This window comes from Drosophila navojoa, chromosome 2 (assembly GCF_054131105.1).
Source record: "Drosophila navojoa isolate 15081-1374.11 chromosome 2, UAZ_NAV_1.0, whole genome shotgun sequence".
Classification (NCBI taxonomy): domain Eukaryota; kingdom Metazoa; phylum Arthropoda; class Insecta; order Diptera; family Drosophilidae; genus Drosophila; species Drosophila navojoa.
In genome coordinates, this window is record NC_142890.1 from 25005294 (window position 1) to 25021638 (window position 16345).

At 36.5% G+C, this 16345-nt stretch overlaps 2 protein-coding genes across 3 annotated transcripts; one reads left to right on the top strand and one right to left on the bottom strand.

Moving 5' to 3' along the window:
- Positions 1-510: 510 nt before the first annotated feature.
- On the top strand, positions 511-1796 carry Mpc1 (mitochondrial pyruvate carrier). The gene is made up of 3 exons (XM_018113164.3): positions 511-748; positions 827-1032; positions 1294-1796. The coding sequence occupies exons 2-3, from the start codon at positions 858-860 to the stop codon at positions 1449-1451; spliced, it is 333 nt and encodes a 110-aa protein (XP_017968653.1). The 5' UTR covers positions 511-748; positions 827-857; the 3' UTR covers positions 1452-1796.
- Positions 1797-1998: 202 nt separating this feature from the next.
- Xrp1 (transcription factor Xrp1) lies at positions 1999-14867 on the bottom strand. 2 transcript variants are annotated; one of them, XM_089256434.1, is made up of 5 exons: positions 13920-14867; positions 9620-9709; positions 7821-8730; positions 3246-3970; positions 1999-3181 (listed from the first exon to the last, which is right to left on the bottom strand). In XM_089256434.1, exons 3-5 carry the CDS (start codon positions 8533-8535, stop codon positions 2606-2608), a joined length of 2016 nt encoding a protein of 671 aa, XP_089112560.1. In that variant the 5' UTR covers positions 8536-8730; positions 9620-9709; positions 13920-14867; the 3' UTR covers positions 1999-2605. The 2 variants fall into 2 exon arrangements, with proteins under 2 accessions (XP_089112560.1, XP_017968652.1); XM_018113163.2 differs by lacking the exon at positions 13920-14867 and adding an exon at positions 11418-11843.
- Positions 14868-16345: the final 1478 nt, after the last annotated feature.

The window sequence follows — 16345 nt, forward strand, 5'->3', positions numbered from 1 at the left end:
GGAAGTTTTCACAAAAGTATATGAATTGCAAATAAATAGCAGGTCAGCCATCTATTACAACTGTTGAAAATTTTGTTCTGATTTATTTATTTTGTAAATCAAATTAATGATGCAGAATAGCCACGCATTTCTTTGAATTTTCGTCTCAATTTTATCTAATACATATATTCTATTAACGTTAAGCATTATATATGTGATCAATATTTATTGTTATAATATTACATTTAATTCAAAACATGGCGCCGTTGTGTTTTTATGGTGAATATTAAATGTGCTGGTCACCCTAATGCTATGTTTAAGAGTTGATGCGCAGTCAATAAATACGTATTCCATGGAATAAACCTAAGAATTGCATGTTCATTCATCCAAATAACATTCAATTGAACTTCATTTAACATACAATAATTTTCTGTACTGATTTAAGATGCTGTGAAATAAATTCAGCGTTGCCACTATTGAGCTGCCAGACTTCTAAAAAAAAATTGCCCAAAAATGACAGCAATGTTGAATGCGCTATTTACTTAGGATTGTGTGAGTCTCTTAACAGTGCTATTTGCCATTAGTTTATATTAGTGCTGTGAAACTGTTGGATTCGCGTAGGCTTTGTATTCTACTCTCACAAAATTTAAATTTTACATAACTTTTCCCAATACAAAAATTTTTTGGTTGCATTCCAAAATTATTTATTGCTAATAAATAAAATTGGCGACTACCAACAAACACGTACGCAGTAAACAAACAACAACCTGTAAGACCTTGAAAAATTACAAATCTAGAGCGACGCATATGTGTTCAAGGAGAGCGCTAATCTAAATTGCCTTTCTAGGAGCTCAAGTGGAATATTCAACAGCAGCAAGATGTCGATTAGACGGGCAATGTCAAGCTCAGGCTCAAGCTCAAGCGCCGCCGAATGGCGCAATTACTTTCTGAGCACCCACTTTTGGGGACCGGTTGCCAATTGGGGCATCCCGATAGCTGCCATTGCGGACACATCTAAACATCCAAAATTCATCTCTGGCAGAATGACCTTTGGTAAGAGTTAATTAGATTGTGTTATTAAACGTTATCATCTGTCAGCTGCAAAAGATTCCATACAATCGCAATCGGAGCTCTTCGGTAGACACATTTATTTATGATACACGTTTCTGATTCCGCTAATCGAATTGCTCGACACTGATAAGCCAGATACAGACACTTGGCCATGCGCCAGCCGCCGAGCTGCGGCTGATATGTCTGGCGGCAAATCGGTCGTATTCAAATTTAATTTTGCTTCTTTTTATTTCTTCCTAACAGCCCTGACCCTGTACTCGTGTATTTTCATGCGTTTCGCCTACAAAGTGCAGCCTCGTAATTGGCTGCTCTTCGCTTGTCATGCAACGAATGCTTCGGCGCAGGCCTTCCAAGGCATACGCTATCTCAAATACACGTACTCCAACGAATCATCTGCGTAGGGTGTTAGGTAAGCACCTGTCCCAGCGAGCGCCCGATGTCACTCTCTAAATATTTGAACAACAATGATGACACCAACGGTTGCAATTTATCGCGAACACGCAACTGACCGAACGTAATCGCTCGACCACCATCCCAGCCCCCGTCAAATTGGCTGAATCTCATTGAGGAATGCCACCGATTTATTGTTCACGTGTGCTCCACGGCCTCTGAGAGTGCATCGCGCGCTAATTGCTCATTAGTTAGTGGTTTCTACACGGTTCTGGTTATAGTTATACTGTATATGATTTTAACATTTAAAATTTAATGTGCAATAGACAAATGAAAGATTCGGCCAACAATTGTAAGTGTAAATCTGCCTAAAATCTGTATTGAATATATTTTATGAGGCTAATGAAATGAAAATTGTAAAGCTTAAGTTTGCAAATAAAAATTTGAAGAAATCTAATGAAAACTCCCAAGTTCTCCATTTCCAACGATTTAGAATGGGCACGTTTTTATAATGCACTCTAAAGACGTAATTATGTAAGAAATATAAATAAAACAAAATTTGATTTTGGCACGGCCTTCAGCACATGCACTTTATATTATATTTGTATATAAATCTAAAATATATATGGGTAAATATTGTATTTTCATTAATAACATTTTACACATTTTTGTATACATATTTTTGTAACATTTTTTGTTTTCACGACTAAAGGAAATATAATCAATGTAAGTGTGATTAACCGCTACTCAATTTTTTTGTCTTTTTTTTTTTTTTTGCTTCATTGAGCTTGCAAATAAGGTTTCTTGTTGTTGATTATAATTAGTACATAAAACATAAGTATATAAAACGTGTGGATAAAATTTCATAGTTTCAAACATAATAGTGCATTAATTAAAAAATTTTTAAAATCATGCGCACTTTATATGGCGCCTTGCAATTAAGCATATACAAGTTCTTAGGTGCTAACGACATAATAAAAGTTCTGATCATTTGTTTTTTTGTTGTGGTTCCTCAAGTGGATTCCATATTCTACAGCGACTTCTTCAGCGACAACCTTAACTTAATGGATTATTTGAAATTATCGTGTTACAACTAGACCTTTACATCACAATATGCGACAATCGAGAGGTACGACAGTTTGACTATGGCATGGCAATGAGAATCTTAACACACCGGTTCGGGCTTGACATAGGTGCTATTTTTCATGAAGATGCTTTTAAGGTGATTTTCTAAACGCTCTACTTGGCCCTGAAGTTGATGCAGCTCGCATTTGAGTTTGTTGTTGGTATCTTGCAGGCCTTCTTCTTCACGTTTTTCCTCCTCCTCACGCTGCCTGGTCTTCTGGCGCGACACGCGGCTGGCCTCGTTGTTCTTAAGACGATCTCGGTACACCTTCGCCTCATTCTCGGTCATTCTGGACATCAGCTCCGGATCGGGTCCATCAGCGTGCTCTTTGGCAGGACGTCCTCGCTTGCGCTTGGTGTTGCCATTGGTCGATGTTGTGGCGCTGAACGCTGATGTACTGGCAATGGATGCAGCGGGCGATACAGGTGCTGTGATCAAGCCAGCGAATCCCGTCTGGCAAGATGGTGCGTATGAGGTAGAGGTGCTAATTGAGTATGTGCTATTGGGCGTGCCCGGCGCTGAGAAATCTGGTAGTTGGGATGATGTACTATCCTCTGCGCTGCGGAGCTCCTCATAAATTTGATCATGGTTGGACACGTTACTTGGTGGATTGACCTAAAAGCGACAAAAGTAGTCAATTAGTTGCTTTTGTATTTAATGAAACTCTAGAGTAACTCACTTCACAAAGCTTGAGTACCTGATCAATAATGTCAGGGGTGTTTATGACATCTGGATGGCTGATCTGTGATTTGTTGATGTCAAGAATGAGCTTTGTACGCTTCTGTGGCAGGGTCTCAACTGTAGGGACGAGAGACGCTGCAGAGGCTGTGCGCTTCGCGCCCAAACGCTGAGTGGATGGGGCTTCCTGCACAGCCGTAGCTGTGCAAACATCTTCGTTAAAGCCACCAAGTGGGCCAACACCGAAGCCCAACGACTGCTGGCTGAAGCAATAGTTTTCCATGCTGTTCTCGTCAGCTGGTATGGGCAGCTCGTTAAAGTACTTAGTTTGGCTAGATGACCACAGGATGGAACCTTGTGAGAAAGTTGACAGCATAGGATCGCTGTTTAGTATGTTGTCTAGATCCAAATCTGAATGTGGATCACTTCCGAAATCGATGCCATTGCAAATGGAGGCCATGTCTTCCGCCTCCTCCGCATTATCCAATTGTTGAACTTGAAATTCATCCATTACTGTTAAATCGCTGTTAAAGTTGTCGCTGTAATTGCTATCCAATTCCAGATTGCACTGATCCATTTCCTTGCGCTCAATGTGATCCTCGGCAATCAGGTTTATATCAAAGTCAAAGTCAAATATATCCGTCTCACTACAAATCTCTTTCTCAAACTCCTCGCTTTTACCGTTGCTGCTCGTCGTCGACGTAGCTTCTATATTTTGCAGGAATTCTATGGAAGATACAAAAGATTATTAATACCAAAAAATAAAATTCACATGCATTTTAGATTTTGTGCGTGTAGCCAAATTTTTAATTCGTTATAAATTATAGCTTTTTCAGTTGCCCTTGCAATGACCACTTTTGAAAACTTATTGTTTCATATTCACTTAAGTACGCAATACTCTAATAAGAATGTAAAATGTCATTCCCATCGAGTACTTGGATCTAGAAACAACACAAAAATATTTCACGTAATTCTTCTAATTTCTTATTGATATTTAATGTTGATGGCGATAATAAGTTCCCAACCAAATATTCAAAAGTAAAAAGAACTAACTTAGCTTAGCAGAATGAACTGAATGTCACACAACATATTTTGAATAATTCCAATGCGTCGAATTAAAAAATGTTGCATACTCTTAAGCAGTCAGCTAATTTAGAAAGAGACAGCGAGCTACTGTACATCTACTTAATCGCTATCTCGCTCACACAGTTTGTTGTGAAATTCACAAAACGAAACCGAAAAAAAAGACACAAAAGAAATTAATACAGAATGTAAATACTAATAAATAAAAAAATAATAATGACAGACGGAAATAATATATGATATAAAATAATATATAAAAAATTAAGTAAATGAATTAAGTGAATTAAAAACGAAAATATTCTTAGTTTCCAATAAGTTTCTAGTCTGCTTTGCAGTCGACAGAGGAAGGCGCGCAAAGAAAGAGAGAACAAGCGAGCGGGACTGACCGCAAACATGATCGTTCATGCACGCTTTCAAACTGTTGATGACGAACTGTTAAGGGGATGGAATTTGATTGTGTTTGCAACATATTACACATTACACTAAAGTAAACCCTTTAGCGGTAATTTGGCCTAATAGATATAATAATAATATTGATGGCCGATTTATTTAAATATTTAAATTTAATATTATTGTTTTTTATTCAGGGGCATAAAATATTTGTCAATTTAAGTTATGTGAGTTCAAATGCACAAAACAAAAATTCAACACTTTTTACAGATAGACCTGCTAAAGGGCAGAAAAATAAACCAATTTTCATTTAAAACCATTTATATTTTCAAGAAATTAATTTAAATAATTATATAGTTATATTATTTTCATAAATATTCACCTTTTTAACGTATTTTGAATGAGCCCTGCGCGCTATCCGCTTAACGTTCTTCACGTGCGAAAGGTCTAACAATAACTGACTGAGAGTTGCAAAGACAAACTTTTTATCGACAGCGATCGGAGCGTAAACGAGCACATGCATACACACATACACACATACGTGCATGCGCAACAGCAACAAGTGTTATGCGTATACTGTTGTCTCGCTCTGCCTGATGCGTGCTTTACAGGAGCTTCTTATTGGACAATTACATATGATTTCAATGTATTAGATATTGGCCTATGGCAGACATATTACCAATGTATTCCTATGTATAAATAACAGAAGTTTTGGGTTTTTCGATGCACCAATACAATTGCAGTTGGAATTTCACCAGAGCAGAGAAATATTCGTTAATAACTTTAACTGGGATTCTGAACAAAGAGTGTCATCGTACATGGATATTTATCTATTTATTAGCCTTGCAATTATTCATTATTAAGTCTATCGACCCGATTGCCCAAGAGACAAATATTTTTATGTTACTTATGTTACCAATAAATGCAGAAAAAATATATATAAAAAATAAATATTTTATCCAAAATGTTGTTGTTGTGGTACTATTGAGCGTATACGCGATGTGCATACTGCGAGCACATACATACATATGTATAAACACCTTCGTATTTATGTATGTGTATGTGAGAGTCCGACAACCGGCCGGCAAAAATCAGCTGGTGCATATTTAGAGCGAGCAAGAGCGAAAGAGACAGCATGACTGTGTTTGATCGATGCGTCGCCCGTGAGAGCGGCACACATACTCCTACAAACTGGATTCTCTCGCTCGTCTCTTTAAAATTTTGCGCATCATGCTAATCGAATTTCACAACAATTGGCCTAAGAAATCAATGTCAACGTCTCCGAATCGGGCATTAAACAATTAACTTTTACATAAAAATGTACATGCATTTTGAAACAATTTAAATAATGTGCAAATATTGATGTACACAATTGATGAATACATAGGCCGACATAGGTCGGCGCATGTTTTGGCATCAAAATTGAATCTAGGTCATGATTTGACAAACATATGTATACATACATATACATATTTATGTACATGTGTACATACATACATACATATTTGCATGTATGAATAGTTATGAATACATATTCAATTACAACTGTCTTCAATATCATCAATATATAATTAGCTATATACATATACATATATAAAGGTTAAAAATGGCCTGATTTTCGAGCGCTGCAGAACGCGCCTAGCTCTACTTACTCTATGCCCATTTATGGACATGGTCATCGTTTCAAACAAAGACGATAGTAAGGCCCAATGGGATGGCTTGCTGACGCGAGAGTCGACGCCTTTAGTAAGGCTTCTGATAAAACTTATGATTTCTGAATTTTAATTTGAAGTAAATTAAATTAATTTATAATAACAAACACCTAGATTATCTAATTAATAAAACTTCGATAGAGTGAAAGTACTTATGCATATTAATAATCTATAGGGTGCTCAACATAAAAATTTGTAATTGGCTTTTAGGCCAAAATAAAGTAAAAAATTCATATTATAATACAAAATATTTTTGATACAATTATAATAAGTTAGGTATGCAATTCTCCTGTTGCGTTCGAATGCGTTCATAAACAAATGCGCAGTTAATTCGTTGGTGTAAGAAACAAGTGACAGCCAGCATGACTCAGAGTTGCAAAAAGAAAATCTAAAACTGTGAAGAGACCTACGGAAGCAAAGCAGCTGATAAGAACTGTAGAATTCAATGAATTAAAAAAAAAATGTCAATACATACATATATCATTACTAATGTAAATTCATAGTATATAACGATCAATTTATACAATAAAATTATAAATTATGCTTTTTTTTGTCTTTCAAATCATAATAGAAAATATTTAATTGTTCGTATATTGAACGTTAAAAAAAAGAAAGCAACTTCTTCTTACATGTATTTATTTGACTACGCACATACATATGTATGTATTAATGTATCAATGCCATACCTATTTATAAAAAAAAGTTTAGAAGAGTGTACCCGTAAAAGGCAATTATTGAACATTTTAGTTCAAGTAAAAAAATGCTTTGAACCTGATTCATCGTATGGGTATAGTTTGACTCTCTTGAAGAAATTCAGGTTGGCAAGTATTATCGTTTATTAACAGTGTCAGTTAAGTCAAACTAGATTTTAAATATATACTTGCTTTGTCATAGCAACAGCAAATAGAGAGAATTATCATTAACTATATATGTACATATGTATTGAAAATGATGACTGTTGCATATCTGATCAGAATACTAATACAATTATAAATAACAGTAAATAACCTAAAGTGAATATGATTCACGTAACCCTCTATGAAGCCAAGAAGATGGAAAGCAAGACACCTTGTCTGTCCCCATCCGACTTGGCATTACACAAATTACTCATGACTCTGTTGACCGCTTTGTGGTCGCAATGGGTCATTGCACTGTGATCTTCTTCTCATTCATCAGGTGGTAATGTACCTCGATGTCATAGGCCGAAACAGCGTCCGTCTGCCCGCTGTTTCGAAGGAGCCAGCTAGCAGACGGGCGCCTTTCGATGCCTGCTATCTGACTCTTTCTCTAACTGATTGTTTGGCCACGCATGATTGTTGGCTACTTGTTTTGATTTCGAACAGTAACGAGAGAGTGCTGGTACAAATTACACACACAAACACAGTACTCACCATCTATGAACACCGGTACGTCTATCTCTTCAACTGTAGCAGTAGGCATTGCTCCACTCATATCCTGGCGGCACTGCATGTCTGCACCTGTCAGCTGTATACCAGCCATTGACGCCAGAGTCTGGGGCGTGCTCGAAACCGGGACCGTTTGCTTCACCGTTTCCACAGCCGGTGGATTTACCACTTGGTCGTTCGCGACCTGGTTTACTTGCGAAACTGAGCAACTCGAGCTCGGTTCTTGTGGGTATATTGTCCCAGTCAACGGGATACGGGATATTGGCTTCACGATACGGGATGCTGTCGCCGAAGTTGTAAAGTTTACTGAAGATCTCGCCGAAGGCAATGCAGCGTTCAGAGAATCCGTTGTTGGTACCGACCCTGGTAAAAAGGGTATTCTGATAAGACGAGTTCGAGGCGCGCTCTGCTCTGTCCTGTTGTTGCTGCTGCTGCTGTTGCTGCTGTTGCTGCTGGTGTGCGTGGGCACCTTGAGCAGTATAATTCTTGGATTGGGCTGTGTGTTTATAACAATTGGTATCGTTGTTGAATTTGTTGACGTCAACATAGGCGAATCCCTCGTAGGCACTATTTGATCGGTTCTCTTCTGCGAGCAGTTGCAATTGGATGAGTAGATTCTCTCGCCACTTGCTGCTGAGTTTCGATGCTGTTCCTGTGCCTCGTATGTTGTTGCCTGTACTCGTGCTGGCTCCTGGATCATCAATATTATATCTTTGGGATTTTCGGTATTCCGTTTGGTTGCTGCTTGAGCTGGTGCCGTAAGTACAATCGGATAAGTTGTTTTGACAGTCGTTGCTGGTGTTGATCTTGGTATGCTCGATGCTGTTGTTTGATTCGCTCTGTGGCCTATTTTGGCTGGCTTGGATTTCGACGCTGAATGCCATTTTGAACGGGGCTGCTTGATGCAATTGCCACAATTTCAATTCAATTTGATGATTTCGTTTAATGTTTATGTTTTTATTGGTGAACGGTTCGTATTTCAGGTTTCGGTTCGACAGGATTTCAAAATTAATACAAATTTCAGAATTTGTAAAAATTTTTATAAATATTTCAGGATATGGCGATGAGTGGAGCAAGCACATTTTAGAGTTTTTTTTTTGTTTTTATGTGAAAGAAAATAGACAAAAGAAAAAAGATTTTGTTATTACACAGAACGACGACGTTGTGAAGCACGATCCTTAGTTAGGGTTCGCGCCACATCTTTTGTGGAATATGCGAAATGTTGTGTAGGTTTGAATGTTACCCCAAATCATGGGTATATTATCAATAGGTCAGAGACATCAACATATTAACAAAAATAATTGTTGCCTTGATATCTCCAACTATTGAGTGTTATAACAGATCTATTTATTTTAGCAGGATTCATACCGTGAATGATTGAGATGTGTGAGTGGATGGTTTTTTATTTCTTTTTTGGCTCATGCTCGTTAGTGATATTTTCCTTTTTTCCTTTGCCTTTTTTCCATGTTTTCCTTTTTATATACATATTTTTTATACACTTTTTTACTTTTTTTTTGGAATTACTCCTTTTTTGTTTTTTTTTTTAATTTTATTTTTTTATGGAATTACTCCTTTTTTATGGATTACTCCTTTTTTTGGAATTACTCCTTTTTTATGGATTACTCCTTTTTTTGGAATTGCTCCTTTTTTTTGGATTTACTCCTTTTTTGTTGGGATTTCTCCTCTTTTCATAAAACAATCTTACAAACTAATTGGCGATTGTTATTTCAATCAAGCAAGAATGATGCTTACAACTAAAAAACAAAAGGACTTTGTATACTCACTTTTAATTGACCGTTAGAGAGGAACAATGAAATTGTTAGGGAAACTCTAAACAAGCTCTAAAAGAGTCGTCGACACAACTTCCTCTTAGACTGAAAAAAAAAATTAAGAATAATTTGTATTATTGTAAAGGTTAAATAAATATCAACAAGTGTATATACATATATATCTATCTATACATATGCATAATTCTACATCTACATGTGGGATATGTATACATATAGATGTACATATGGATGTAAGCATATAGGTTGAGTGTACGAAGACTTTAATGGAGGGAAAAACGCGTTTTTTATGGTTTTTAGTTATAACTTTTATGCTAAGCCAAATATTGATATTACTTGTTTTCTAATTTGTTGTTAAAATATTAGTTAATAAATCTGCAAATTTAAATTTTTAATTTTTGGCCATCTTGCATCACTTATTCGTTTCCAAAGAAAATTTTGCGTATGGGCTATGTAATCCACAAGTTAATTGATAGAAAATTAAGTAGGCATTAGCTATGTATGTAAGTCTTTTCTATTCGATACGCCCTAAAAGGGCATGGTAGGCAGCAAAGCTTTTTTGTAGCGGCAGAAGATAGCAAAAAGCAAAAGCTGCGAATTTAATTTCACAACAGTGCTTTGAACCAGCAAAACAAAAACAAAAAAAAGTTCGCCACCGGCAGCAAGAACAACAACAGAAACCAGTTCGCAGTGGGGCCTGTCGCCTAATCAGTTGTTGGTTACCCGCGATCGAGGGGTGCTGGCGATGTAAAGACAATTATATAGCGGGCGACATTTAGATAAATATACATATATGTACATATGCGCGCACATACATACGCAAACTCGTTGTAAGACCTGCGTGCTTCAGATAATGGGCCATATCGCAATCTTTTTGCCATATCAAATCGTGCGCCAGACAACAGCGAAAAACAATTACTAATTGCTGGAAAAACACCACGTACTAATACACATATAGACATTTATAGCGTGTGCTTTACTAAATTATTACTCTTCAAACCCCTTGTCAAATATCCACGTACAACAAAATATATGTATGTCAGTAATTATAGCCACGAAAAAGAAGAAAAAAATCCCCGCCTGACATGTGTGGGTGTGTGCGTATGTCTGCTAAGTGTGAGTCATCAGCTCCTAACTATGCTATAGCCACTGTATCCATTGTCATGTGTGCATATTGCATATTTATCTATCAACAGTATTTATGTACATATGTATGCTTTTATGTATGTACATGTACATACATATGTACATATATGTATATTTTCATTATTATTAAGTATTTCCTGGTATATTTCTTTGTATATGATTATATATTTTTATGTAAACACATATGTACGAATGTAAACATGTGCATATGAATGTAAATTACTATGCACATTTCTACATACATATGTATGTATGTATGTATGTATGTATGTGTGTGTGTGTGTGTGTGTGTGTGTGTGTGTGTGTGTGTGTGTGTGTGTGTGTGTGTGTGTGTGTGTGTGTGTGTGTGTGTGTGTGTGTGTGTGTGTGTGTGTGTGTGTGTGTGTGTGTGTGTGTGTGTGTGTGTGTGTGTGTGTGTGTGTGTGTGTGTGTGTGTGTGTGTGTGTGTGTGTGTGTGTGTGTGTGTGTGTGTGTGTGTGTGTGTGTACATACATATATACATGCATATGCGCTGCCTGTAATTGTTGCTAGCACTTAATTCAATATGGCGGCCGGCGAAAAAAAAAAAAAACAAATTAAACACTACGAGCTTTCGATATATAGTATAAGAAAGTCCATTCATATACGAAAACCCTATAATAATACTTACATAAATTTATAATATGTGTCTTCAAGGACTGTTGGCCGGCTGTTAAAGACCTGACCGAAAAATTCACTTGGTTTTTTTTAGCGACGCAGTTTATTGGGTGGTTTTTTGAACCACCTCCTGATTGACTCAACGCGCGTTGCCGTTGCTTTTATAAATGTACTTTAACAAATACGCAGTTGTTGTTCTACGTAGAACAGCAACAATTCTTTAAAAATCTGTTATCCTTATGTAGGAATATACACCGAAATATTAGATGTATATGCGCTTTATTTATATTTTACACCTCACATCCAATAAAAAACAGAGCTGAGTGTGACTCAACTGCTTGCTTGTAGTATTCACTTGGTATTGAACGGACGGATCGCCGCGAATTCAGCCAGTCGAGGCAGAAAAGACCTACAAAATGCACGAAGTGTAATCTGACGAATTTAGTTTCGTTGTGAAATTCAAAAAGCTCTGCAATAAACCAGTTTGCCATAGGCAGATAACTGGCTGCGAGTGTATGCGAAAGAGCTTGTTCCACAGATACTCTTGAGAGCGCTCAGCGAAAGCTTTGTTATGCACAGCTCTCTTTCTCTCTCAAAGCCCGCATAAGGTTCTGCCTCGAGAGCAACATATTAAATGTTACGTCATTACAAATGGTTAAATTAAGTATTGCAAATTTTACTCCAGAAATTAAATAGCAAATTGTAGACATTCTAAATATTGTAATGTAAGATTGAATAACTAACTAACTTTACAGGCCTAATACTATAAAAAATAAGTACAAAAATCGAGAAAACGTGTTTCTCTTGACGTGACGTCACAGCGTTACTTTGACTCTCACTTACGAGCACCAACCTGTTGACTATTCAACAGTGTCGCAACATGTGTGGGTTAATGTATGGATATGTATGTATGTATATATACCTATGTATGCAAAATAAACAAGTGCACCGGCCGGCTAGCAATTCATTTTATTATTACACATAGGAACTTATTTATATGTACATATAATAGGTTAAATTATTGCATACATAAAATTTACATTTTTATTTAAATGTGTAAGCAATATAATAATTGATAAATATGGATGCGAGTTTTAGACTCATAAAATGTACAATTGTCAATAAGAAATGAAGGTTCAAACAAAGATTTCTTACTGTATGCAAAGAGACAATTCAAAATTGAATTCCGCTAACTAAAAGTGGCTTCATGGCATACAATGTACCAATAAAAAAAGTCTTAAGCCAAATTAAGTTATGAGTTTACATTTAAAAATACGTTGGGATTTTTAAATTTTGGTGTTTTGCTCTCACTTGCATATGGCAGCAAAGCTTTTGTGAGCTGGCATTAGCGAACAACTCTTTCGATGTGTGTACACGTCGGTGTAAAGATAAAAGCTTGTCCACCAGTTCTCAGAATTTCAGAGCTTTCATAACTCACACACCTACACATGCTTCACAGATGTGAAAGCGTGCGAGTGCGAATGTATTGTATTGAATTGTGGCGACAATTAAAAAACACATGAGTCATGCTGCCGACGCAGAAACTGAAAAGCTCCTGGGTGCATGTGATGTAGGTAATATTGACTTTGAGGGATAGGTTAGTGAGGGGACTGATGTTGAAAGCTTCGAAAAACAAAAACAACTTGTATGGTCTCTTTGGCAAAAAAGTGCGCAGAATTCGTGGAAATGGAAATGGTTAAACACCTTATATTATTTTATAAAGCATGTACATACATAACAGATATACTTGTGCATGTATGTATGTATGTATGTGTGTACCTGACGTCGCTATTAGGCACTGAACTCAGAGTGGCACTGAATGGCACGAGATCGGAATACAAACGTACATGTCAAGAAGAAGCAATCAAATAATTAACAATGACCAAACTTGTTGCTGAAATCAGTTTTGAAAATTTGCTAGCCGCGATGATTGCACACATTTCTGTGCCAAGGGCCACGTCAATAAAAAACTTTCACGTAACACTTAGTCTGTCGGTATATACACACATGCATACACACATAGGTATGTATGTACATGTGAAGGAATATATCATAGATAGGGCCATTTTATAATGTGTGAACTTATCTTTGTAGTATTATGTGTTTATTTTGATAACTACGTACATGAATACATGGTCTACATGTATTACATACATACATACATATCTATGTATGTACTTGGATCCTTACACAAAGCCTATTCAAGTACTAAAATGTAGGGTGCTCAACTGAGCGATAGTTCATATATGCTGCAAGCGCGTAGGGTATGAAGAGATTCAACATAAAGGCACGTGTAGCACATGTACATATGTATGTATGTAAGCATGTACATACATATGTGCTGTGTGCACATGTGCGTGTGAGCATTAATGACTGATTGTGTGATACTGTGGGTGCCTTCATAGCATTGAGTAAACATGGTATATAAAATAAACTATGTTTAAGGTCATCGAATGTCAGCGACATTATCATAAGTGGGCTCGTCTCTAGGACGGAGGATCGTCAATCTACTTACCGCTCATTTCGATGCCGCCGCGTGTGGCAAGCAAGTTCCGATGCAACAATTTTCCTTTACTTTTGTGTTGAATTAATTTCTCTAAGTGTGGCTCAAAACCGAAAACCTCGGCAACAAATTCTGCGACGAATATTAATGTCACGCTTCTTTCGCAAATTCTTGGAACGCTTTAGTAGAGTCTTATTAGGCGTGGGATTGCCCGTGATGGTCTTAGCCAATAGATACTTATTGTAGTTAATGTTATGATGCCATCCACGCATACGCATACGCATACACATCAAATTGTTGAGCATGGGAACTTGCTGCCCCAAATGTTGCATAGACATAAAGACAACGACAGGCGAATGTTGCATGACGTTGTAGCGTCCCTTGTTATGGTTGATTATCGCGTTGACGCCTCTTGTTGTTGTGGTTCTTGTCGTTGTTTTTGTGTTAGCAATAGTAGGAACGACAAACATAATACTTGGGCGATCCGCCGATAAATTGAAATCAGTTAATTGAATCGCACGTAAAACTTATCAAAGAGATATTCTCTTATCTATATATGTATGTATGTATGTATACAACACTCGTGTACAACTATGAATATCAAATAATATTTAAAGTAGTTTTTAATTTGCGTATTCTTTGTTTTTCAGCACTTTTCGCTCTTGGCTCACTTTTATTAACAAATTGGAAATAAATTATTATTCTATGAATAAAATATCTTTATATGAAAGTTCACTTGCAGATGCCATTAAGACCGTAACCGAAGTATCAATGGAAATGAAACTAGTTTTCCATAAATCCGTGTTTGAAACACTTTTTAAGCAATTTCACGAATTTTCGCAGATTTGCAAAGCTTTTTAATACGTTCGCTGTTGTTTTTGCTAAAAGCTCACTGAATTCACGACTCGACTTGCGATACGATATAAAATTTGCTCTGTTCACGACGGCTAAAGTTTTGTTACTAACGGATGCCAATCGAGTCAACCAGTCGCTGGACTCATTCAACCTACGTATGCATGTACGTAAGCAACTTTGCTGCTGATAAAAAGTTCGCTGCCATCAGTCGTCGAATCCCATGCTATCCTATGCCATACACCTTCTCCATCCCGCCTTCTATGTGTTGACTCTCAGCTGGCTGTTCGATTGCCGTGCCCCCAAAACTCAATTTTATTTATGCTAAGATTCTTCCGTACATAACTTTTATTTTTAGCCTTAGCAACTACTGCAGCTCCTACTTAGTGAGGTTGTTAACTAATTGGATTCTCTTTTCCATTAAATAGCGACATGTGAAGCAGTTTGAATTTCAATAGTTTTGCAAATGTTTGAGGAACTTTTAGACTTTTAAATTGCCGTTGAATTGTACAGAAATATATACAAACTTCTTTCATTAAATCTATTATTAATTTTCCACAGTCAGTTAAATATGTATGAATCACCATTTATATTATATAGTATAAACATGTACATGTATATGTATTATATATTTACTTATAGTAGTTCAAAATTTTTAAGAAATAACAACTAAATTAATAGCTACAGCGGTTACTGCCTACCGAATGTGTGTAAGTGTAGTAAATTTCGGCGTAATCTTGTTGTCTGAATATACGTATTTGCATAAGTCTGTATACACATTCACACACATACATATGTGTATGTACATTGTACATACACAAGAATACAAGTATGTATGTATGTATAGAAAACATATGTACATATATGAAAGTACATACACGCACTCATAAAAGCTTACTGAATTCGCAAACGTACATACATACATACATATGTGAGAGCTTATCAGCGGGCATTTAAGGCACAATACTCATTTGATAAATGAGTGAATTTAATTTTAAAATTGTTCTGTTCATTCATCTATGATGCGTAAAATGTTTGTAGAGTGCACAGTCGTCAGATGCTGGGTCGCGTGAGAGCAGAGAGAGAGAGAGAGAGCTGTGGCAAGAGAGTAAGTTCGCTTTACCGGTTTGGCTGATGCAACAATTGCTACGCATTACAACAGCAGCTGTTCGTCGCGACTCGCGTTTAACAGCTGATGAATAGTTAGTTGCCAAGCTGGTGCAACATGTTGCTACGGGCATTGTGAACTTTTGCTTAGATTCAAGTGAAATGTTTACAAAGATCTCAAATTGAAATAGAGAAACATTGTCATCTTACATACATGCATATATACAAATAACCTCATGTGACTCTGAATCGTACATCATATAAAAATCACGAGTCTAATTCAAAGAATGCACATTTGTATTTTTATTTTCAATATCTTAAGCGTAGGAAAACCAATTTAAAAACATATATGCACAATTTTAATTGGTGCAGCGTTTGTCTTACCTTTTTCTGAAATATTTTTAGCAAAGAAAATACGATTTATTTGATAATATTTATTTATTTATTTCATTCATTCATTCATTTAGTGTCTAAAATGT